The sequence below is a fragment of the Bos taurus genome, chromosome 10 (genome assembly GCF_002263795.3).
Source record: "Bos taurus isolate L1 Dominette 01449 registration number 42190680 breed Hereford chromosome 10, ARS-UCD2.0, whole genome shotgun sequence".
NCBI classification, from domain to species: domain Eukaryota; kingdom Metazoa; phylum Chordata; class Mammalia; order Artiodactyla; family Bovidae; genus Bos; species Bos taurus.
Genome location: NC_037337.1, coordinates 72,025,028 through 72,051,588, shown reverse-complemented (window position 1 = coordinate 72,051,588; position 26,561 = coordinate 72,025,028). Strand labels below are relative to the sequence as shown.

General features: G+C 40.1%; 2 protein-coding genes across 2 annotated transcripts in view; both read left to right on the top strand.

Annotated features, from left to right (window-relative positions):
* RTN1 (reticulon 1) overlaps positions 1 to 26,561 on the top strand; it is a 243,855-nt gene that overhangs the window by 57,923 nt on the left and 159,371 nt on the right. The window lies entirely within an intron of this gene.
* On the top strand, positions 4,419 to 4,798 carry LOC101902937 (cytochrome c oxidase subunit 7C, mitochondrial). Its single transcript, XM_010809533.2, has one exon. It carries the CDS (start codon positions 4,479 to 4,481, stop codon positions 4,668 to 4,670), a length of 192 nt encoding a protein of 63 aa, XP_010807835.1. The 5' UTR covers positions 4,419 to 4,478; the 3' UTR covers positions 4,671 to 4,798.

Below are 26,561 nucleotides of genomic sequence, written 5' to 3'. Positions count from 1 at the left end.
CACATGAAAAAGTCTCTCATAATTTAATATATTTTAAGTTAGTGTTTAGCAAACTTCTGAGGCATTAACATGCTGTTCCACCTTATGTAGCATTTCCCAGGTGTATTTGAGTATGGAAACATTCCACAATTCTCTTATGTTCTAAAGAAATCGATCTGGAAAATGGTGTCTGTACATAATGCATCATGAACAACTGAAGTTTTTGAAGTAACTGGTAATGTTACTAATGTTGAATGAAATCTGAAAAAAAAGGGGGGGGTATTTTTTCTCTTTGGTCCCATTTATTTACTGGAAATATCAATAACCTCAGATGTGCAGATGACACCACCCTTATGGCAGAAAGTGAAGAGAAACATAAGAACCTCTTGATAAAAGTGAAAGAGGAAAGTGAAAAAGTGGGTTAAAACTCAACATTCAAAAAATTAAGATCATGGCATCTAGTCCCATCACTTCCTGACAAATAGATGGGGAAACAATGGAAACAGTGACAGACTTTATTTTCTTGGGCTCCAAAATCACTGCAGATGGTGACTGCAGCCATGAAATTAAAAGACACTTGCTCCTTGGAAGAAAAGCTATGACCAACCTACACAGCATATTAAAATAGAGACATTACTTTGCTGGCAAAGGTCCGTCTGGTCAAAGCTATGATTTTTCCAGTAGTCGTGTATGGATGTGGGTTTGATCCCTGGGTTAGGAAGATCCCCTGGAGGAGGGCATGGCAACCTACTCCAGTATTCTTGTCTGGAGAATCCCCATGGACAGAGGAGCCCAGTGGGCTATAGTCCATGCGGTTGCAAAGAGTCAGACATGACTGAGTGACTAAGCACAGCACATGTATGGATGTGAGAGTTGGACCATAAAGAAAGTTGAGTGCTGAAGAATTGATGCTTTTGAACTGTGGTGTTGGAGAAGACTCTTGAGAGTCCCTTGGACTGCAAGGAGATCAAACCATTCAATTCTAAAGGAAATCAGTCCTGAATATTCATTGGAAGGACTGATGCTGAAGCTGAAATTCCAATACTTTGGCCACGTGATGCAAAGAACTGACTCACTGGAAAAGACCCTGATGCTGGGAAAGATAGAAGGCGGGAGGAGAAGGGGATGTCAGAGGATGATATGGTTGGATGGCATCACTGACTCAATGGACAAGAGTTTGAGTAAACTCTGGGAGTTGGTGATGGACAGGGAAGCCTGGTGTGCTGCAGTCCATGGGGTCACAAAGAGTCGGACCCGACTGAGCGACTGAACTGAACAGCAAAGGAGACTTCTGGATTTACCTAAGAATTTTCATCACTGGGGGCACTTGACAGGTTTTGCTCTCCCAGCATCTGACCATAACCTAAACCAAAATCTCACTTGCTAAAATGACAGCTAATTTAAGTTGTATTACCAAGTGTTTTTTCTTTGTCCAGAATGATGTCTCCATCTCGCTAAGATAGATTACTTTTGCAAAGAGGAGAAGTGGAGTTGGGAAATTACAGGTGACATTTAATTCTCTCAGCTTTCACTGCTGGAAAAAAAAAAAAAAAAGAATCTACACAGCCACCCACCATCCTCTTGTTGAAACTGATAAAGATAACATGCCATTTACTCCGGGATAAACACACAGGCCAGGCAGAAAATAGCTGTCTATCTAAGTGAAATCACAAGGACAGGATGCTCCTATTCTCATTTGACTAAAAACAGCTGGTCAGAGGACAACTGTAATCAGAGTCCCCGGGAGCTGTGACTCTGGCAGCTTGCCTGCTGCCCATTGAAGGGAGAGGGAGGTCAGGTCCGTCCAGTTTCCCTGTGCTGTGTGTGACTTGCCTCTACCCTAAAGGATGTTACCAGGGAGTGAACCCCTTTACAAGCTCATAATTCAATCCAGATGGGAAAAGTTTCCAGACCTTTCCATAAGTTTTCATCCTCCAGGAAGGGAATGTGTATCTCAGGGAATGAATGGCCTATTTCCCTCAAAGGCCAGGTCTCCACAGTCAAAGCAAAGAATTAGGGCAACTATCCAGATAATTCAGGCCACCCAAATCTACTCTGGCCTGAATCATTCAAGTTAAAAAGCAACTTTCTTTGCAGAGGCTGGCCCCTCATATAATTCAGAGGGCTCAAGAGCCCACAGCATTTTCTGCCCTGGGAAATCAGCAACATCGACTTCCCCAGATGAGCAAGAAGTGCGAATATTAATGTGACCCACTTCTGTCTCCTGGTTCTTTCTGCCTGGATACATTATATTTTGCTTTCCATTCTAAATAGCACTTTCCTTTCCTGAGCTGCACTACCTGTGACCTGAGGGAGAAATAATAGTAAATAACAGGTGAGTTAGTAAGCAGGCAGGTGGTTTGGGCCTCTTGACTTGGAGCCTCAGAAATCTGAGGCTCCAGGATTCTATGTTTTGTTGTCTGTATTGGGATAGAGACTGCCATTTTTACCCTGAGAGTTTTATATATTTATTTATGTATGATTATTCATTTTGTTGTTGTTTAGTTGCTGAGTCATGTCCGTCTCTTTGCAACCCCATGGACTATAGCCCACCGGGCTCCTCTGTCCATGGGATTTCCCAGGCAAGAATACTGGAGTATGTTGCCATTTCCTTCTCCGTGAGATCTTCCTGACCCAGGGATCAAACCTACATCTCCTGCATTGGAAGGTGGATTCTTTATACCTCTGAGCCACTAGGGAAGGCCAATTATTCATTTATTTAAACAATATTTTGGGATCACGGGAAGGTGGTCTCACAGGATTCAAATTCCTCTCACTGTGGATAACTCTTATCTTGTGCTTACTGTGGTCATATAGTGCCAAAGGGTTTTTTCTCAGTCTTCCTGCTTCACTCTCAGCTTGCAGCAGGCACTTTGCATCCACTCCATAGAAGGAATCTCTCTTTGCTTCTCTGTCTCCCCCACCAATAGACTTTTTTTTTTCTTATTAATGGAGCAAAGCTTGTAGTAGTACAGGTGGGAATTCTCCTTGTGCAGCTTTGGTTTTAAGCAGGCCCTTTGTGCTTAAAATAAGGCTCTCTCAGTGTTCTTATTTCTGTCCCTCTTCAGCTGTCAAACTCTGCCTTGTATTTCTGGCAGTTCCTGAGAAGAATACAGTCCTCTCCCTCAACCACCCCTGCCCATGACAGCTGACCTCTGCGTTGTCTTGGTATAGGATCCTGGTCCCCAGTGGTCTTCTTGCCCTTCTAACCAGAGGCAGAGGACTCTTATTTCTACCCTCCTCCAGAGGCAATAGAGTTTTGCTTGAGTCCTGGCAGTGGGGAACCTTCCTGTCCCCTTCCCCAGTGAGGTAAGGTGTTTGTTTGCAGGAAAGAAGAATCTGTTGAAGTGGTTGTGTTTTATGTCTGCCCCACACTGGCAGGCAGTCACCATCTGCAAATCTGTGCCACCAAGTGAGGCTTCCATGGTCTCCTGCCCTTTTCAAGTCTTTCTTGTGAGCACTCAGTGGAGATCTATGGAGAAGAATGTTAAGGCCCTCCATGTCTGAAGCTCCTAGTTATTGAAAATTTATGCACTAGCCTACATTCAGCCTCCACAAATTTGCTAAAACTCTAGCTTATTTATTCTTTTATAGTGTCCATCTCTTCTTCCCATGCTCTGTCAAAAGTAAAAGAGTTTGTGTGTCCTGTATCTCCTTGGGGAAGACTTGACCCTCCTGAAATTCAACTCAGTTCATTGACTTATAACCTATGCTTTCTGATGGCCTTGAGAAAATTGATGACTTTGTAGATTATCCAAAATGTTCTCAGTGTTAGAATGGTAGTGATGTTCGCTTGAAACTTTCTTCCTAAGCAGCAGCATTTGCTTCTTGATGATTATTATGATGAGTGACATTTGATGAGTCTGGCTCACCAACTCAGTCTCATTCCATAGGCATTTTATTTTTGTTCAGACTGAATGTGCTGCCCTTGGCCTCTTTCATGAGTGCTATTAGGAGAGAACTTTTAATTCTTCTGTGTCATCTCAGATTGTGAGGTAATACCCCAAGTTGTATAAAGCAGATTATGTTTTTAGAGTAATAGTACATTTGTTTATGCTGTCAAGGCATGATTCAGTTGACCTCATTGGAAAGAATTATTACATTTTTAGAAAATTCAGATACATCAGTAGCTTAAAATGTTTGGGAATTGTTTTTCAAGTGATCTTGGCAAATCATTGGCTGTTATTGGGGAGCTGAGGATGCTTTGCTGTTGTCATTTTGGGTCACTTTTTAAGTCCTCAGTATTTGAAATGCTTTATCTGTACAGTTATTAATTTCAGCGTTGTTGAAGACAGAATAATGCCCCCCTCCTTCAAAGTTGTCTATGTCCTAATTCCTAAAATCTGTAAATATGTAGCTCGTACCCCTTGTAGCTCAGTTGGTAAAGAATCTGCCTGCAGTTGGAGGAGCAAGGTCGTGAGGCAAGGAGCGGTAGGTTTGCAGCCGCCATTTCTTCCGCCTCCGGTCTCTGGATCTTTCGTAGAGCGTCCAACAGCGCTATGTTGGGACAGAGCATCCGGAGGTTCACAACCTCAGTGGTTCGTCGGAGCCACTATGAGGAGGGTCCAGGGAAGAATATACCATTTTCAGTGGAAAACAAGTGGAGATTACTAGCTATGATGACTTTGTTCTTTGGGTCTGGATTTGCTGCACCTTTCTTTATAGTAAGACACCAACTGCTTAAAAAGTAATCCATGAGACAGATAGGAAGAGGAGCATATTAAGAGGTGCAGTCTCTTAAAAGGATCAATCCCTTGAATTCAGCATCCTAGATATGTTTGTAAATAAACTTATAGCATAAAAAAAAAAAAAAAAAGAATCTGCCTGCAATGCAGGAGACCTGGGTTCAATTCCTGGGTCAGAAAGATCCCCTGGAGAAGGAAATGGCAACCCACTCCAGTATTCTCATCTAAGAAATCCCATGGACAGAGGAGCCTGGTGGGCTACAGTCCATGGGGTTGCAAGAGTTGGACATGACTTAGCGACTAAACTACCACCTTCAAAGTTGTCCATGTCCTAATTCCTAAAACCTGTAAACATGTTACCTTATATAACAAAAGGGACTTTCAGATGTGATTAAGTTAAGGACATTAAAATGGGGAGATTATCCAGGTGGGCCCAGTGTAATCACAAAAGTCCTGATAAGAGAGAGGCAAGAGGATCAGAGTCAAAGAAGGAGATGTGATGATGGAAACAGGGTCATAATCAGAGAGGGAGATGGAAGATGCTGCCCACTATGAAGATGGAGTATGGGGCTGTAGGCTGAGGAAAATAGGCAGCCCCCTCCTGAAGGTAGAAAAGACGAGGAAGCTGGCTCTTTCCTAGAGCCTCCAGAGAGAACCTTTCCCTGCCAGTATCTTGATTTAGAGACTTTGACCTGCATAACTGTAAGGTAATAAATTCATGTTGTTTAAGCCACTAAGTTTGTGGTAATTTGTTGTAGCAGTAATAGAAAGTCCATATAAATTTTGAAAAGCTAACATCCAATTTGCCGTCATAGCATGAGAAAATAAATTACCCAGTGGGTGTGACCTCCTCTTTTGGCTATGCCATGCAGCGTGTGGGATCTTAGTTCCCTGACCAGAGATTGATTGAACCCAGGCTCCTTGCAGTGGATGTGTGGAGGTGTAACCCCTGGGCTGCAAGGGAATTCCCCTGGATGTGACCATTTTAAAGAATATCAGTCAAGTGAACATTTAGTTGGTAATCTTGAAACGGGTCCTTTATAATATCACTTAAAAAGTTGTAATGAATTTTGTCGTATGATTTTAGCAGCTATAAATTAATGCTAAATGATCCATTTTAACAGAAGGAGGAGAGTCATTTTAAGAGTCATTATTTTTAGTGGCCTTTCCTGGGAAAGTGGATACTAAACCCTTTATTCCAGAGATTTACTATGATGCCCTGTCTTATCATGGATAATAAAAGATGACATCCTATTTGTATAATGGAGAACATATTTTGTTTTTTTCTGGCTTAATATTTAATACACTGTCTCTTCACTTTGGTTGTGATGGCCGTGATGAGTTATGCCCTCCCTCAAAGCTGAGCCATTATCATTTGTAGTAGCAACAGTAACAACAGCAGCAGCAGCAACAATGCTGCTGCTGCTGCTGCTGCTAAGTCGCTTCGGTCGTGTCCGACTCTGTGCGACCCCATAGACGGCAGCCCACCAGGCTCCCCCGTCCCCGGGATTCTCCAGGCAAGAACACTGGAGTGGGTCGCCATTTCCTTCTCCAATGCATGCAAGTGAAAAGTTTAAGTGAAGTCGCTCAGTCGTGTCCAACTCTCAGCGACCTCATGGACTGCAGCCCACTAGGCTCCTCCATCCATGGGATTTTCCAGGCAAGAGTACTGGAGTGGGGTGCCATTGCCTTCTCCGAACAACAACAATAATGATAATAATAATAGGTTTCCATTTATTATAGGCCATATACTCTGTTAGGCACTTACATTTATCTCATATAATCTTTATAACTTTAGCAGTAAGTTTTCTTGTCCCTATTTTACAGGTAATTGAAGCTCAGGAGCCTGATGTAACTTGTCCAGTGTCATACTGGACATTGGAAGAGCTAGATTTGAATTAAAGGACATGTGCTTCCTGATTGTCATCACTATAAAACCCTGCTCCTCAACAGTGTTAACAGGGACAGCACTAGGCAAAAATAATGAAAAGGCAGAATTTTATCTTTAATATGCCTCCAGTGCCCCCGCTCCCCTGTAAGGAATGTCTAATGTCTTAAAGCAAAGAAATGGCTCTAATCATGGGCAGATAGTTGACGGCATTCAGACCTTATCTCTATGGTTATGCCACATAGGTAGCCACCAGTTTTGCTATGCCGAGAAGTATCCCGGGTTGTTATTCTCATGAAATAGTAGGTTCTGGTTACTGGCTGCACAATGGACTTTTGAATAGCCAAAAAGAAAGGTCTCTTTACAGCTTCATAAGAGGGAAGACTGCCGGATGTTGCACAACCTTATCTGAATCAGGATCCACTGGTTCCCACTGTAATGCCTTGCAATGTTGATGTTTAGATGGCACAGCAGGCTGCATTACCAGTACGAATAGTCCTTTTGAATTAGGGAACCCAAGGTGATTGTTCATCAAGGGGATTTTCCCCATAGTAGTATATCACTGTCATATATTCTCTGTGCTTATAGAAGTTGTTCAGAAAATGGTGCAGAGTAGTGGTGATGAAGATTTATTTCATGTTTAGCAATAATTTGTTACACGGAATAAGAATTTCAAATGGCTTGTCCATAATCACTAAATCTTCCGAATAGTTATCTGTGGAAGCCAAAACCAAAAGTTATTCCAAAAAATGATGGGCAGGGGGAGATGTTCAAAGAATTCAAGCAATTGCCTTAGAATGGGATGGAGTTATTCATAGATTACAATGATTTTCATTGAGTTCCTTTACAAATTTAACACATTTGAAACTTTACTCTTTCACTCAGACTAGTTATCTTGGACAAGGCACTGTTCTAGGCATAGAAGATATGAAGATGGACAGGATAAAATCACTGTCCCCCAGGAGCCCACATTCTAGTGCATGAAAGAGGTCAGTAAATTGACAGTGAGAAATAATGTGATGGATGCAGCCAGAGAATGATTTCTTTGGAGAGAACTAGGAGGAGTAACTAATAGTGTTTAAAGATGCTGGGGGAAAATTTCTTTGTAAGGGAGGTAAAACCTAAGCTGAATGTTGAAGAATGAGTAGTTAAACAGTGAGACCAGGCTGAGGTGGGAGTTTCTATAAAGGTACAGAGACATGAAACAGCATAAGATGTTTTTGTGGCTACGAGAACTGATGTAAGGTTAGGGTATAAGGTGATACAGGGACGTGCCAAGTTAGCAAGAGACAGGACATTATTAAACTCCTGTGTGTTTTGCCAAGAAATACGGGTATTTCCTGTAAGCACTGGGGACACTGAAGTTTTAAACAACAATAAAAAATGACACGAACAGCGCATTATTGATCCACAGTATTGCCTATAATATCCATCTGAACACGTCACAGCGTTGTTGGTTTCTTGTCTCATTCTTCTTTATCTGTCCCTCACATAGTATTTGGGACATAGTTTGTGATTCTACATGATTTTTGGATTGATGTGGATTATTTAACAATTACATTTATTCAGTTCAGTTCAGTCGCTCAGTTGTGTTGGACTCTTTGCGACCCCATGGACTGCAGCACATCAGGCTTCCCTGTCCATCACCAACTCCCGGAGCCTGCTCAAACTCATGTCCATTGAGTTGGTGATGACATCCAACCATCTCATCCTCTGTCATCCCCTTCTCCTCCCACCTTCAATGTTTCCCAGGATCAGGATCTTTTCCAATGAGTCAGTTCTTCACATAAGGTAGCCCAAGTATTGGAATTTCAGCTTCAGCATCAGTCCTTCCAATGAATATTCAGGACTGATTTCCTTTAGGACTGACTGGTTTGATCTCCTTGCAGACCAAGGGACTCTCAAGAGTCTTCTCCAACACCACAGTTCAAAAGCTTCAGTTCTTCAGCACTGAGCTTTCTTTATAGTCCAACTCTCACATCCAAACATGACTACTGGAAAAACCGTAGCTTTGACTAAATGGACTTTTGTTGGCACAGTGATGTCTCTGCTTTTTGATATGTTCTCTAGGTTGGTCATAGCTTTTCTTCTAAGGACCAAGTATCTTTTAATTTCATGGCTGCAGTCACCATCTGCAGTGATTTTGGAGCCCCCCAAAATAAAGTCTCTCACTGTTCCATTATTATCCCATCTATTTGCCATGAAGTGATGAGACCGGATGCCATGATCTTAGTTTTCTGAATGTTGAGTTTTAAGCCTACTTTTTCACTCTCCTCTTTCCTTTCATCACGAGGCTCTTTAGTTCTTCTTCAATTTCTGCCATAAGGGTGGTGTCATCTGCAAATCTGAGGTTATTGATATTTCTCTTGGCAATCTTGATTCCAGCTAGTGCTTCATCCAGCCTGGCATTTTGCATGATGTACTCTGCATGTAAGTTAAATAAGCAGGGTGACAGTATACAGCCTTGAAGTACGCCTTTCCCCATTTGGAACCAGTCTGTGGTTCCATGTCCAGTTCTAACTGTTTCTTGACCTGCATACAGATTTCTCAGGAGGCAGGTCAGAGATGGTCTGGTCATTCCCATTTCTTTAAGAATTTTCCATAGTTTGTTGTGATCCACATAGTCAAAGGCCTTGGTGTAGTCAATAAAGCAGAAGTAGATTTTTTTTGGAACTCTCATGCTTTTTTGATGATCCAGCCGATGATGGCAATTTGATCTCTGGTTCCTCTGCCTTTTCTAAATTCAGCTTGAATATCTGGAAGTTCATGGTTCATATACTGTTGAAGCCTGGCTTGGAGAATTTTGAGCGTTACTTTGCTAGTGTGTGAGATGAGTGTGATTGTGCTGTAGTTTGAACTTTCTTTGGCATTGCCTTTCTTAGGGATTGGAATGAAAACTGACCTTTTCCAGTCCTGTCACCACTGCTGAGTTTTCCAAATTTGCTGGCATATTGAGTGCAGCACTTCCACAGCATCATCTTTCAGGATTTGAAATAGCTCAGTTGGAATTCCATCACCTCCACTAGCTTTGTTCATAGTGATGCTTCCTAAGGCCCACTTGACTTCACATTCCAGGATATCTGGCTCTAGGTGAGTGATCACACCATCGTGGTTATCTGGGTCATGAAGATCTTTTTTGTATACTTCTTCTGTATATTCTTGCCACCTCTTCTTAATATCTTCTGCTTCTGTTAGGTCCATACCATTTTTGCCCTTAATTGTGCCCATTTTTGCATGAAGTGTTCCCTTGGTATCTCTAATTTTCTTGAAGAGATCTCTAGTCTTTCCCGTTCTATTGTTTTCCTATATTTCTTTGCATTGATCCCTGAGGGAGGCTTTATCTCTCCTTGCTATTCTTTGGAACTCTGCATTCAGATGGGTATATCTTTCCTTTTCTCCTTTGCCTTTCACTTTTCTTTTCTCAGCTATTTGTAAGGCCTCCTCAGACAACCATCTTGCCTTTTTGCATTTCTTTTTCTTGGGGATGGTCTTGATCACTGCCTCCTGTACAATGTCATGAACCTCCATCCATAGTTCATCAGACACTCTGTCTTTCAGATCTAATTCCTTGAATCTATTTGTCACTTCCACTGTATAATTGTAAGGGATTTGATTTAGGTCATACCTGAATGGTCTAGTGGTTTTCCCTACTTTCTTCAATTTCAGTCTGAATTTGGCAACAAGGAGTTTATGATCTGAGCCACAGTCAGCTCCTGGTCTTGTTTTTGCTGACTGAATAGAGCTTCTCCATGTTTGGCTGCAAGGAATATAATCAATCTGATTTCAGTATTGAACCTCTGGTGATGTCCATCTGTAGAGTCTTCTCTTGTGTTGTTGGAAGAGGGTATTTGCTATGACCAGTATGTTCTCTTGGCAAAACTCTGTTAGCGTTTGACCTGCTTCATTTTGTACTCCAAGGCCAAATTTGCCTGTTATTCCAGGTATCTCTTGACTTCCTATTTTTGCATTCTGGTCCCCTATAATGAAAAGGACATCTTTTTTGGATGTTAGTTCTAAAAGGTCTTGTAGGTCTACATAGAACCGTTCAACTTCAGCTTCTTCAGCGTCACTGGTTGGGGCATAGACTTGGGTTACTGTGATATTGAATGGTTTGCCTTGGAAATGAACAGAGATCATTCCATTATTTTTGAGATTGCATCCAAGTACTGCATTTCAGACTCTTTTGTTGATTATGATGGCTACTCCATTTCTTCTAAGGGATTCTTGCCCATAGTAGTAGATATAATGGTCATCTGAGTTAAATTCACCCATTCTAGTCCATTCTAGTTCACTTATTCCTAAAATGTTGATGTTTACTCTTGCCATCTCCTGTTTGACACTTCCAATTTGCCTAGATTCATGGACCTAACATTCCAGGTTCCTATGCAATATTTTTCTTTACATCATCGGACTTTACTTCCATCACCAGTCAAATCCACAACTTGGTGTTGTTTTTGCTTTGGCTCTGTTTCTTCATTCTTTCTGGAGTTATTTCTCCACTGATCTCCGGTAGCATATTGGACACCTACCGACCTGGGAAGTTCATCTTCCAGTGTCCTATCTTTTTGCCTTTTCATACTGTTCGTGGGTTCTTAAGGCAAGAATACTGAAGTGGTTTGCCATTCCCTTCTCCAGTGGACCATATTCTGTCAGACCTCTCCACCATGACCCGTCTGTCTTGGGTGGCCCTAGATGGCATGGCTCATAGTTCCATTGAGTTAGACCAAGGTTGTGGTCCATATGGTCTTTTCTTTTTCCCAAGTATGTATTATCTTCCTGAGTAGAACTCCTACTGGGGCATTGGAATGAAAACAAACACATCTTCAGTGACATTAGTTAGCAACAATTACATGTACATGCAACTAAATCTTTCAGTCCACATAAACTATGTGCTGTATATATACCACCAAATATCAGTGTCCTGGTTTGGGCCTTTATCTTTCAGGGAACACTCTAATGAGATGTTTATTTCAAAACTCTGCAAGTGAATGCATCTTCTTAAGCACTGGGAAGTTATTCACAGTAGACTACATAGATGAACACTAACAGATAATGCAAACAGACAGATTTTATGTACTGGAACAAGTTCAGAATTCTAGCTAAGTTTACCATTGTCTATAACAGGGGTCCTCAACCTCTGGGCCATGGACCAGTACCTCCTATCGGATCAGTGGTGGCAGTAGTTTAGAAATAAAGTATACAATAAATGTAATGTACTTGAATCATCCTGAAACCATCCCCCCCAACCCCTGGTCCATGGGAAAAATTGTCTGCCATGAAATTGATCCCTAGTGCCAAAAAGGTTAGGGACCACTGATCTATAACATTTATTTATAAATCTGGTTATTTGTAAACAGTTCCAAAAGCAAATCATTCTCTCATTAATTGGCCATAGGATAAACCCCCCACACTGGCTATGCTATGACTTAAAAAAAAAAAAATTAAATGTCATTAAATGAAAACAATTTAGATTAATTCCAGTTTGTCCTATCAAATATTAAAATTAGTTACTGAATATTGAAATCAGCCAGAGTTTGAACTTTAGTTGGTGCGCACACAAACATACACACAATATGGAATTATCTTCATGTAGAACTCAGCAGATGGGACTGAGGCTGTTAGACTGGGGTCGGTTTAAACGAACAAATGGAAATGATTTGGTAGATCATAGAAGACCGATTATTTTACCCATAAGGGACAAACTGTGGTAAAGGTCAGAATGAAGAACTGCCGGGTTTCCCGCAGTATTCATTCTTTTCTTCCCTCATAGTGGAAGACATTTTAGCTGGACGTATGGCTGCCCAGACAAAGACTACATATCTCAGTCTTTGTTGTGGCTAAATGTGACTGTACAGCCATGTTCTGATCAATAGAATGTGACTATGAGTGGTATTTGCTACAGTTACTGACACCCTTGAATCAATTCCTATCAAGAGTCGTTCTTGGCAATAGAAAAAGACTGAGATCATTTCAGAAGCAAAGGAAAGCTTTATTCTTTGATCAAAGAGTAGAGAAGTGGGAGCTGTGCTCTGGAGTCCACGATCTCACAACAGGCTGTGGATGAGGCCACTTTATAGGGTTCTTGTCAGTGGGTGGGGAACAGAGTTCTTACAGGGGGGCTGCAGCTACACTGCTCAAGTTCCAGATCGCAGTGCTGGGCACAGTGTCTTCACAGGAGCTGGAGCTCGTGTCCTGGAGTTGAAGTGTAAGCACAGTCATGTTGCACCAGGAACTCTGGTCTGAAGTACTGGGGGCCCATGGCATCCTCTGAGCAAGGAAAACTAAATGAAGCACAAAGGAAAAGAAAATTGAAAAGGTTAGACTTTATTTTATTACTCAGATTCTGTTTTTTCCTAGGACTTGCTAATAGACTTTGCCAGTGGGACTATCTCTGAATTGTGCCCTTAAAAATATACCCCTTCTTTCCTCTTTTTCTCTCTTGCTCATCCTTCATCCAGGAACATGGGCTTGGTAGTAAGTCACCTCCACCACACAGATGACACCACATCCTAGATAGACAGGGCAATAAGATTAAAAGAACCTGGGTCCCAACACCATGAAGCTGCTTTATTGATCCTGGACTAAGCCATTGTTATTTTGAATCTTTTTATAACAACCAAAACTTTGTACTACTACATCTGTGAAGCAGTAGGAACATGTATCACTCAAGTGCCTTTGTGTTACAGATGTAGACTGTCAATCTAGTCTGTCTAAATTGTCAGAACAATATATCAATGTCAGTGTCAGAACAAGTCAATCTCGACTGTCAGAACAATAAGGAAGTCTTTTGACTGATGAAACTGGAAGCTAGAGGTAGGCAGGCTTCAGTTCAGTTGCTCAGTCACGTCTGACTCTTTGCGATCCCACGGACTACAGCACACCAGGCTTCCCTGTCCATCACCAACTCCCGGAGCTTGCTCAGACTCATGCCCATTGAGTCAGTGATGCCATCCAAGGATCTCATCCTGTGTCATCCCCTTTTCCTCCCTCCTTCAATCTTTCCCAGCAACGGAGTCTTTTCCAATGAGTCAGTTCTTTGCATCAGGTGGCCAAAGTATTGGAGTTTCAGCTTCAGCATCAGTCCTTCCCATTCAGTGGTGATTCAATACCATGGCTTATGATACTTTCAGGGCTGTGATGCTTTTGTCCATAATTCTTTCCATCTGTCTTCTTCTGTAAGTCAACAAGATATTGCTAGCAGTTCTTAGGGCTACATGTATTTGTTAACATCCAAAAGTGGAATGGGATGCAGTGGGATGAGAAGAGCTTCTTGTTCCTCCATCAATGAACAAAGAAATTGAGTTTCATTTTGACTGGGAAAATTTTAGGTTACATGTCTATACCTGAGTTAGTCACTGTGGCCATGATAATTCTATATACCTATTGACTTATCTTTGAGTTATCAAGAACTGTGGTATACCATTCTGGGTAGCTTCAGTCATTGAGCATCTGTGAGCCTGGAGGAAGGGTCAGTCTAACTCAGGACCCTGGTTGCTGGTCAGTGCTGTTCTGGGGAGGCATCTAGACAATATCCAGTACTAAAGGTGGGCAGACCTAAGGAGAGCGAGGGGGGCTTATGTGGCTTGGAGTGGGTACAAACCTTGTGGTGGTGGTGTTCAGTCGCTAAGTCGTTTCTGACTCTTTCCAACCCCATGAACTGCAACATGCCAGACCTCCTTGGCCTTCATTATCTTCTGGAGTTTGCTCAAACTCCTGTCCACTGAGTCAGTGATGCCATTCAACTATCTCATCCTCTGTTGCCCCCTTGCCCACTTGTCTTCAACCTTTCCCAGCATCAGGGTCTTTTTCAAGGGTCTTTGCATCAAAGTACTGAGCTTCAGCTTCAGTGTCATCCTTCCAGTGAGTATTGGGTTAATTTCCTTTAGGATTGACTGGTTGTATAAAGTTGGGTGGGGCTCCTACAGAATGTGTTTGCAACTTATGATCAGGATTTTGTTTATAACATGGGCATTTGGGCTGAGTCTAAAGCAGGGCTCAAAGAAGGTGATTTTTGAGTATAGCACACCAGCAAGTGTAAATCAATATAATGACCCCTAAGAAATTCTAAGGGAATGAATGTCTCGGTAGATTTTTTTATCTTATTACTCTGTGTGGTGTTTGTATAATCCTGAAAAATTAGTGGTGTTTTTGTAAATTCCCTGTTAAAAGGTCCTGGGCACAGGGAATAAAACTTATGTGATTAAAAACATACCCACACACTTACATACAGTAATCAGTCTCTTACTAGATTTCTAAGGTTAGGAATTGATTTTTGTTGTTGATGTTGCTCTTGTTTTGATTTTGGCCTAAATTATCCAGATAGTTGACACAGCCATCTACTTTTTCTTGGCTGAATAGACATGAAATGGAGCCTGCTGCTTCTGTACTTAAGAAAGAAGGGTTGCATTTATAGTTTAACCTACCTTTGATTCTAAGAGCAGGTGAAAGTAAAGGTGGAGAGATAATTTACATGTCCTGAACCTGTCACTTGGCAGGAGGAGTAAAACTGAAAAGTCAGGTTTCTGTAGGGAAAGAGATCTTAGGAATATTTACAAAAGAAGACAAGATAGCAACTGCCTTAGTTTCACCAGGAAATTTAAACTAGAATCAACAACACTCTTTATGGTTCAGTTCTAAAAAGAGGAATCGAAATCCCCCATTTCATGCTTCTTATATAAATACCTGAAACTTACCTGATTAAATATGTTCAGTTCTCCATTTGGTTTTCATGTTTACTTACACTTGTACACACATACATGCAAATATATATGTGTGTGTGTGTGTGTGTATAGATAGATAGATATATGGATCTTACTTCAGAGATCTTTTTTCTCCTCAGGTTTAACTGATAGTCTTTTATGTTTTCATTGTTGAAGAGTAAAACTTACTTAGAGTTACTTGGAGAGGAGAATCTCTGATCTATATAGCCTTAACTCTACTTCCAGGAGAAGATGGTAGAGTGAAGTCAGTCACAAAATCTCCCTCTCCCAAAAGCCAATGGCATTCAAAAAGATCAAATACAATTAAAAACCAGCAAAAGGTATGACCCTATTGACCGTAGCCTGCTAGGCTCCTCCATCCATGGAATTCTCCAGGCAAACATGTTGTTCAGTTGCTAAGTCACGTATGACTATTTGAGACCCCATGAGCTGCAGCACACCAGGCTTCCGTGTCCTTCACCATCTCCTGGAGTTTGCTCGGACTCATGCCCATTGAGTTTGTGATGCCATCCAACCATCTCATCCTGTCATCCCCTTCTCTTCCTGCCCTCTGTCTTTCCCAGCATCAGGGTCTTTTCCAATGAGTCGGCTCTTCATTTCTGGTAGCCAAAGTATTGGAGTTTCAATTTCAGCATTAGTTCTTCCAATTAATATTCAGGGTTGATTTCCTTTAGGATTGACTGGTTTGATACTGGAGTGTAAGCCATTCCCTTCTCCAGGGAATCGAACCCAAGTCTCCTACATTGGCAGGCAGATTCTTTACCATCTGAGCCACCAGGGAAGCCTCCAAAATATGCTGTCTGTCATCATATAAAGGCAGAGGTACAGCTCCCTATGGGGCTTCCCTGATGGCTCAGTGGTAAAGAACACACCTGCCAATGCAAGAGATGCAAGAGATGCGGGTTCGATCCCTGGGTAGGGAAGATTCCCTGGAGAAGGAAATGGCAACCCACTCCAGTGTTCTTTCCCAGGAAATCCTATGGACAGGGGAGCCTGGCTACAGTCCATGGGGTCACAAAAGAAACGACTTAGTGACTAAAATAACAGCTTCCTATAGTGTAACAGCTGGGGAAAAAAAGAAGCACAAGACTCCAGGAAACTTCATGTCTCCTAATTTCATTCCTTTACTTCCCATTCCCCCTGAGGGAATAGAATGTGAATGGACTAAGTCCTAAGAAGTCTCTCTAATACTCTTCAGTTTACTTAGAAGCCCTGAGAGAAAATTTGAAAAGCCCTCTATACGCCATCAGTGTCTCACCAAAGAGAGAAAACACATCAATACTAACCTTTATGAAACCCATCAAGTGGAAGAAAAGCTGAGAGGGAATGAGGAGTGACTGTAATTACCCTGAGCAAATTATCTCCAGCATTAACAGTGATTTAGCCAACTGGAGGATGAAGGGTAAAGTAAATACGGAAAGCAGGAGGGCAGAGGAACAGGTATAGGGAGGGTCCCATTATTAGACCACAAGAGATACTAATGTGGCCAGTATGCTTTTCTTTGGCCTCTGTTAGCTGGGAAGAGAGTGGGATCCACTATTGGGAAAAAGAAAGTGATGCTGAGAAGGTAGATACTGGGTCTAAATGAAGTTTCCTTGGCTCTGCCTTTTTGGTAAACTGGGAAAAAGTATAATGTCCCTTGGCATAGGGTGAATTAGAAAGTGTACCCCCAGATGTTAGTCCTTTATTTATTCTGAGCAGAGATTTGAAAGCAGCAGGCAGGCCAACTAGCTAAACTTCCGATAGGCCCAGCTGAACTCACTCCTGGATAGAAACTGAACTTCATAAATCTCTGACTGAAAATAAAAGGAGAAGATGAAGACGGGTCAGATAATATGGAGGAAAGCCAAGACACAATTATACTTTCTTGACAGAGGACTGTTCAGGTTCAACATGAGCAAGGTGAAAGCAAATGCAAGGAAACTGGGCAAGGGAAAAGAAGAAGAAAACAAAGGAGAGTTGGATAGAATACCAACATGAGGGTGAGAATTTGTTTGCTGTGAAATGGAAACATGTGATCTGAATGTTGCTTTTTTGTATAAAGACCTTTTAAAAGCTTGAATTCAATGAAAAGGGAAACAAAGACAAGTTGATACAGCTACAGAATGAGATAAGGAAATGTCAGAGTCAAAAGGAAATTGAGGGGCTGAAACCTTGCTGTTATCCCAGTGACAAATAATTTAGAAAACAGTTGACAGAAGACAGTCATGGATAAAACCTGCAATAATGACATAGAGGGAAGGTTTGAAACAGTAAGTTCAGCTCAGTTCAGTTCAGCTGCTCAGTCGTGTCTGACACTTTCCGACCCCATAAATTGCAGCACACCAGGTCTCCCTGTCCACCACCAACTCCCGGAGTTCACTCAGACTCACGTCCATCGAGTTGGTGATGCCATAGTAGTTGTAAAGGGAAAGATACAGATTTAAATATTGGTAGGATGATTTAAACACTGCCAAGGAAAATTGATAAACCAAGTTAGAAGTAGTACAAAAAGGACAGAAAAAATACTAAAAGAAATTACCACTCTCCCAATTCTGAAATAACTGGTTCTCTAGATCAAAAGAACATACTGTGTTCCAGTAAAAATTGATACAGAAACATCAATACCATTACATCCATTCTCTGATTAAACTTTGAAGCTAGAGAATGAATTCTGCAAGCATCTTCTTCATGCATAAAAACAAATCACCTAAAAGTAGGAAAAATCAGAATCATCTCATAATTCTCCAAGGCAGTAATCAAAGCCAAGGGAAAGTGGAGCAAAGTGTGCAAAGTTTTGAAGAAAAAGAGTGATTTGAGAATTTAATGTAATTATTAGTTTAAAATTTAATTATAAAACAGCAAAAAAGAAAATCTATTGTAGCCACTCAGAAATAACTACTATTAATTTTTTTCACATTCCTATTACTTTTTCCTAAGTGTGTATGTATATCAGACATAATGAATGACTATGTTGTTATCATTTAAAATAATATGATAGCTGGTAAGTTAAATGTTACAAGACACATATCTAGACTCTAAGTTTAGTATGTGTATCATCCCAGTTTCCATTTTATAATTTATGTGTGTACCTATAAAAACCATACAACCTTTTTGTGTTTTCTTTTATGTATAATAATAGTATGACTCTGTATGCATCATTTTCAACTTGATTCATTTTTTAACAATTTTAGATCAATCTTCATTAACACTGTTAATGTTCCTTATTCTTTTTAACTTACATATCTTCTTATATTGTTATAGATATTTAAATTGTTTCTAATTGTCTTAGTTTAACAAATAAAGTGGCATTAGACATCCTTAGGTGTCTATGCACAAATGTGACCGTTTCACTAGGGTAAATATTAGAATTTCTGAGTTGGCAGGTTTGGTATATTTTTAGTGTGTTCCAAGCATGTTACCCAGCCAAATTGTTGTTGAAGTCCAAGGCCAACAGGGTATTTTCAAACATGCAAGAACTCCAGCATATACTTTCTAGAGAAACATCCATTTCAACCAGGATATCAAACTTACTTGCATAAGTTTCCAAAGTGTTCTCTTATAATTCGCTTTGTTTTCCTTGGTTAAATTTTCTTAAAGGATAAAAAGCATATGGTCTTTTAACATATGCCAATATGTACTTAATACACTTCAATTTTTAAAAAAAATGAACAAGCAACTTTTAGCAAAATAGGAATAAATAACCATTTTCTTAACATTGGTTTTTTAAAAAGGCATACAGCGTTAAAAATTTTTTCTCATTAAAATCATGAGCAAATTCTATTTATCCTTATTACTTAGCATTTCCCTGCTTTGACAAATGCATTTAGACCAAAGAAAGAAATAGGGAAAATACTTTATAGCAAGAAAACCAGAGAGAATCAAGCTAAAAAACTGCAAATATTACCAGAATATGGTAAGCTCACTCATTACATAATTGTTAAAGACATAAGTAATAGAAAATATAAAGGATGAAGAGATGCTATTATAATAATAACCAAATTATAAAAAATATATAGGAAAAAATTAACAATATTACATAATATGCAAAAGCCTGGTATAAAATTAACATCAAAAACCTACCAGATGACATACAAGAAGACTTATGTAAATTTGTACCTTATTCTTGAACAGGAAAACTCTAAAAGATGCTGCTGCTACTGCTGCTAAGTTGCTTCAGTTGTGTCCGACTCTGTGCGGCCCCATAGATGGCAGCCCACCAGGCTCTGCCGTCCCTGGGATTCTCCAGGCAAGAACACTGGAGTGGGTCACCATTTCCTTCTCCAATGCATGAAAGTGAAAAGGGAAAGTGAAGTCGCTCAGTTGTGTCTGACTCTTCACGACCCCATGGACTGTAGCCTACCAGGCTCTTCCATCCATGGGATTTTCCAGGCAGGAGTACTGGAGTGGGTTGCCATAATTTTCCTTAAATCTCTAAATAAATACTAGATATCAAGATATCCATTTTGGAATTTGACAAAATCATAATCAAGTCCATCTGGAAAAATAAATCTGTATGAAGCCAGATTACAGGCAGAGGGGAATGATAACCAGTCAAAATCAGATGGAGCTCTAATAACCAAAACTGTTTAGAGCTGAAAAATAGAGAAGTGGAAATGTATACAAATTCTAGAAGTAAACTCAAATTCATATTAACATTTGGTATTAAAAAGTGAAGTACTTGAAATTAATATAATAAAAAATATTATAAGCGGCCAATTTGCTTAGCTAACAAAGAGAAAAAAGAAAACTTAAAAAAAAAAAAAATAGAGAACTAGGGGACTTCCCTGGTGGTCCAGTGGTTGGGACTTTGCCTGCCAAAGCAGGGGGTGCAAGTTCCATCTCTGGTTGGGGAGCTAAAATCCCACATGCCTCCAGCCAGAAAGCAAAACATGAAACAAAAGCAATATTGTGACAAATTCAACGAAGACTTTAAAGATAGTCCACATCAAAAAAAGTACTTTAAAAAATAGAGAACTGGACAAAGAATATAAACAGGAATTTCATAGAAAAATAAATGTAAATGCAAACAAACATGAAAAACAAGCAAATGCTGTGTTGATATCCTTCATAATAAAAATGAGATGCTACTTTTAATGCAATTAATGGCATGCTTTTGGCATTTGCTAACCCTCAGTGTTGGCCAGGGTGAGTGGAAGCAAGAAGTCTCATGCTGTGGGTAGGTGTGCAGGTTAGTGCCTTATTTTTAAGGAAATAATTGTCAATATTCTTAACAGAAAAAAAAAATTGCATAAACTTTTCACTTTAGCAGCCCCATTGCTAGAAATTTACCCTCTGGATAAATTTGCAAAAATATATGTTTATGTGTACAAGGATGTTTATTGAGAACTTATTATCCTTCAATAATATTGAAATGTTGTTACTATAAAATGCTGAGAAAAAATTAAATATTCATTGATAGGGGTCAGGTTAAAAAAATTAGAGTATATTCCTTCAGTGGAATACTTGTACATCATTGTAGAGAATGAGGCAGATCTATAATCACACATGTGGAAAGAGCTCTGAGATGAATTATTTGATGAAAAAAGAAAGCAGTGGGAAAGATCACATGTAGCATAATCCTTCTGTGCAAATAAAGAGTAAGAGGTTTTGACACAGGTATAAGGATAGGAAAAGAAATAGAGATTGTTTAGGCTAATCAAAGTGTATAAGAATTTCCTGAGGGGCACACAAGAATATACAATGATGGAGTATCAGAAGGGGAGGAAGCGTTTTCTTTCCATCTGATGTTTTTGTCCTGTTTGCATTTTTAACTATGGTCTGGGCTCCCATAGTTTAAAGGGTTAAACAAATTACAGGGCCTACACCTACTCCTCTTTCTCCCCGTGAAGGGAGTACATGTCTACCACATTCATGGCCTTTTCTTTAGTTCTGACTTCAGTGGCAGGTGAGAGCTGCATAGAAGAGAGATCAGGCTTTACTTCTGTTACTAACATTAGTGGTCACTGACATTTACTGAGTGCTGATTGTTTTGAGCACTTCCCAGACACAGTTTTCAGTTCCTGCACGCATGGACCCATGAGACTGGTACTATTTTCCTGTCCATTTGACAAAAGAATTCTACCATTTAGGACCATGTGAATGGACCTGGAAGACATTATGCTGAGTGAAGGAAGTCAGAGAACAAATGCCATAAAATTTCTCTTATATGAGGCATCTGAAATAGTCAAAGGAGACAATGGAATGATGGTTACCAGGGGTAGGGGGAGGGAGACATGGGGAGTTGTTTTTCAATGGGTATAAAGTTACAATTGTACAAGAAGAGTAAGTTCCAGAGATCTGGTGTATAAAACAGTTAATAATATGATACTGTGGACTTAAAAATTTGTTAGGAGGATGTGTGCTAAGTCACTTCAGTTGTGTCCTACTCTTTGTGACCCCATGAACTGTAGCCCACCAGGCTTCTCTGTCCATGGGATTCTCCAGGCAAGAATTCTAGAGTGGGTTGCCATGCCCTCCTCCAGGGGATCTTCCCAACCCATTGACAGGCAAATTCTTTATGACTAGTGTTATGAGGGTAGATTTCACATTAACTGTTCTTACCACAAAAACAAAAGCAAATGAAAAAGGAGCACAGGAAACTGGTGGAGGTAATAGATATATTCATTACTTGGATTGTGGTGATGATAATGCAAGTATATACATTTGTCCAAACTCAGCAAATTGTAAACATTAATTATGTACAATGTTTCTTTACCAATTATACATAAATAAAGCTGGGGGGGGGTAAAAAACAAACCTTAGTCTTCTGAAGATTACAGACATGTAGTTACTTGCCCAGGTGTTCACCGACCTAACAAACTCAGGTCAAAGGTTCAAACCCGGATGTGCTTAACCTCAGCTAGAGCTTTCGACATTATTACACTTCCTCTGTTGCACTGTTCAGAGGACGGCTCAGCTCCAGGGTGAGTCAAACAGAGTTCCCTGGCCCCAGGAAAACCACCATTTATGACTTCTTTTTCTTGATGGGGATGTTTTTCAGGTTCCAAATACTGACTCAGATGGACTTTGGGAAATGCAGCTCCTTTATAAGCAGAGGGCCATCTGCACTCAATGCTCTTTGCAATAATATATGTACAGCGGGATTTTCTTAGGTACTTTTCTGTCCCTTGTCTGTTTTCTCCAAATAATTCCTGATTGCTCAGTTTTACAGTTGTCAGGACCATTTTTGGCTCTTCAAATCTATATTTTTGGAATTACTTATTTTGCTTTAGTTCAGTTACTGAGTTCTGATACGATAACTCTTGGAGCTAAACACAGTCCCAGGCAAGTTGCTATTTTTCTCTCATAATGGCTGTGTTGCTCAGACAGCAAAGGTGAAATAATTGGCCAGAGGTTTGTGCTGATGATAGAGTTTTAGTTTACATATTCATCAAACTCTTTGAACAGAAATTAAAGGGGAATTTTCCACAGGTTATACATTTTTGCCTTGTTGTGTTCTTGCCTCTTCTTTATCTTACAGTCTTACCCTTTCTCATAATTCTTTTCTGCCCTTCCCTAAAATCTAGATGCTGAAAGGGACCTTGACAAGACCAGTTGTAATCTTCCCTATAAATAGTTATAGTGGTGATGATGATGATAATAATAATAATACCATTTGGGTGCCCATTATGGATCATGCATTTTTGCAAGTAATTTACATCCAGTATCATTTTTTCTACGTAAAAGATAGAGAAACAGAGGCCTATTCTTCTGCTACTGTAATCCTAATTATAACTGCCCTTTACTGACTACTGTGAGGTGGGTCTATTCACCCCCTTTTATAGATAAGTAAAAGGTCTAAAACGTTGCACACAAAGTCACATAATAGAAAGTAGTGTCACTGGAATTCAAACCTAGCCTCTCTGAGTGCAAACCCTTTTTTCTTTCCATGGACTTCTGTTCAAGATACAATTTCATCTTAGACACACAAATTGGTTTTAGTAAAGTCTAGCAGAATGGTGGTCTTTTTCTCTGTTGCCTATGATCCTCACTGGGCCATTGACCTCGGTGAGTTATTGATGGAATCTTGCCCCTTCCAGGGGCTTCCCTGAAATCTCAGTTGGTTAAGAATCTGCCTGCAATGCAGGAGACCTGGGTACAATCGCTGGATTGGGAAGATCTTGTGGAGAAGGGAAAGGCTGCCCACTCCAGTGTTCTGGCCTGGAGAATTCCACAGACTGTATAGTCCATTAGGTCTCAAAGAGTCAGACAGGACCGAGTGACTTTCACTTTCACTGCCCCTTCTAGATAATGAGGCAAAGGGCTTCTTTCTTCATCTTCCTTTCCACAGATTAAAGGGAACATTTTGGACTTTATGGCCAATGAAAGAACATTCAGGAAAGATTTTTGAAAGAAAGATGAAAGGACTGCTTCCATGGGTGACCCAATGTTGCCCATACCTGCTGAATCTTAAGAACTCACTCTCATGCACGCTTTCCTAAAAGACACCATTAAGAGCTCCTACCTACCTTGGAGTCAAACAACATCAGACTGACCTTCATAGATGAGTGGAAGGGTTGAAGTGTCATGTATTGGGAAAAATAGAGGGTGTAAAGACAAGGCCAGTTCAAATTCCAGTTTTACCACTTGAGAACTGTCTGACTTTAAGCAAATTACTTAACTTTTTCAGATTTAGTTTCTTTGTTTGTATACTGTGAATAATAATAATTATAGCATAGAGTGTGTGATGGCAACTAAATAATAAAGTATGCAAAGTTTTCTTCACATCAAGATATTTGTCATTTGATATGGAAGCCAGATTAATTCTGAGAGACATGTTGATTTACTTAAATAAGTTTCCAAACAGATGGGAGAGAAACAAATGTACTTAGGTAGAGACAAAGCACCAGATGACAAAATTTTATCTTGGCACTTAGATTTTATGTGTTTTACTTTTGTTATAATTTTTCATATGGGTTTTAGCAATGCACTGTGTCATTAGGTACTAAAATTAACTCTTATAATGCAAGATGAAACTGTTTTAAGAAGAAGAAAAATGAATTTAGTGTTGCAGGAAGAATTAAGTGAAACAGCTTGAGCACTGATCAGTTTTATTGATTAGATTAATATAATGGAAAGCACATAATTTGTAATGGAAAAGGTGTTGAAGGCAGTACCTGTTGCATTAAGGCTGGTAAAAACTCAGACATCTAGAATATGAGCCAACATATTTTCAATTATAAGACACAGAAACCTTTCTGTTTGAAGCAGTTACTGAAAGTAAGGTTAACTCTGGATCAAGGTTTACAGGGTCATTGGATCAGTGAAAATAGGTAAAATTGGAAACAAAAAGTGACAATCAGTAACCAGAAATATATTTTTATATTTATTTTTAGTTGGAGGTTAATTACAATATTCTGATGGCTTTTGCAATGTAACAGCATAAATTGGCATTAGGTATACATATAGCCCCTCCCTCTTGAGTCCCCCTCCCACCCCTCTCCACATCCCACCCCTCTAGGTTGTCATAGAACTCTGGGCTTTGGGTTCCCTGTGTTATACATCATACATCCAGCTCCCACTGGCTTTCTAGTTTACATACGGTGATGTTTCTGTTTCAATGCTGTTCTCTCAGATCATCCCACCCTCTCCTTCCCCCATGTATCCAAAATGTCTGTGTCTCCTTTGGTGCCCTGCAAGTAGGATCATCAATACTATGTTTCTAAATTACTTATATGCATTAATATACAGTATTTGTTTTTCTCTTTCTGACTTACTTCACAATGAATAATGGGCTCTAGGTTCATCCACTTCATTAGAACTGACTCAAATGCATTTCTTTTTATAGCTGAGTAATATAAATGGGAATCTTCCTGAATCTAAGACTTTCTTTTACTAAATGTATCAATTAAAATAGAATCATAAGTCCAAGAAGTTTACCAGTTCCCATTCCAATTTCTTTCCTGTTTTTCTTACATTATATGCCCTAGTGGTTACAGGATCAAAAGTATCACTAATTACTTACTCTTCAGCCACTAAGAGTCACTTAACTACCCCAGAAATAAGAATTTGCATTTTGTATACAATTCTTTTTATGAAAACAAATGAAAAAAGAGGGAATAACATGTTTCACTTCTGTTCAGTCGCTCAGTCATGTCCGACTCTTTGCAACCCCATGAACCACAGCACACCATGCTTCCTTGTCCGTCATCGACTCCCGGAGTTTACCCAAACTCATATCCATTGAGTCGATGATGCCATCCATCCATCTCATCCTCTGTCGTCTCCTCCTCCTCCTGCCCTCAATCTTTCCCAGCATCAGGGTCTTTTCGAATGAGTCAGTTTTTCACATCAAGTGACCAAAGTATTGGAGTTTCAGCTTCAACATCAGTCCTTCCAATGAATATGCAGGACTGTTCTCCTTTAGGATGGACTGGTTGGATCTCCTTGCGGTCCAAGGGACTCTCAAGAGTCTTCTCCAACACCACAGTTCAAAAGCTTCAATTCTTTGGTGCTCAGCTTTCTTTATAGTCCAACTCTCACATCCATACATGACCACTGGAAAAACCATAGCCTTGACTAGACGGACCTTTGTTGACAAAGTAATGTCTCTGCTTTATAATATGCTGTCTAGGTTGGTCATGACTTTCCTTCCAAGGAGTAAGCGTCTTTTAATTTCATGGCTGCAATCACCATCTGCAGAGATTTTGGAGCCCCAAAATAAAGTCTGTCACAGTTACCACTGTTTACCCATCTATTTGCCATGAAGTGATGGAACCGGATGCCATGATCTTAGTTTTCTGAATGTTGAGCTTTAAGCCAACTTTTCACTCTCCTCTTTCACTTTCATCAAGAGGCTCTTTAGTTCTTCTTCTCTTTCTACCTTAAGGGTGGTATCATCTGCGTATCTGAGGTTATTGGTATTTCCCAGCAATCTTGATTCCAGTTTGTGCTTCTTCCAGCCCAGCATTTCTCATGATGTACTCTGCATATAAATTAAATAAGCAGGGTGACAATATACAGCCTTGACGTACTCCTTTTCCTATTTGGAACCAGTCTATTGTTCCATGTCCAGTTCTAACTGTTGCTTCCTGACCTGCATACAGGTTTCTCAAGGGGCAGGTCAGGTGGTCTGGTATGCCCATCTCTTTCATAATTTTCCACTGTTTATTGTGATCCACACAGTCAAAGGCTTTGACATAGTCAATAAAGCAGAAATAGATGTTTTTCTGGAACTCTCTTGCTTTTTTGATGATCCAGCAGATGTTGGCAATTTGATCTCTGGTTCGTCTGCCTTTTCTAAAATCAGCTTGAACATCTGGAAGTTCATGCTTCACGTACCGCTGAAGCCTGGCTTGGAGAATTTTG

What these genes read in the sequence shown, in the direction of transcription:
- LOC101902937 (XM_010809533.2), top strand. Translation starts at nt 4,479, where the DNA reads ATGTTGGGACAGAGCATCCGGAGGTTCACAACCTCAGTGGTTCGTCGG.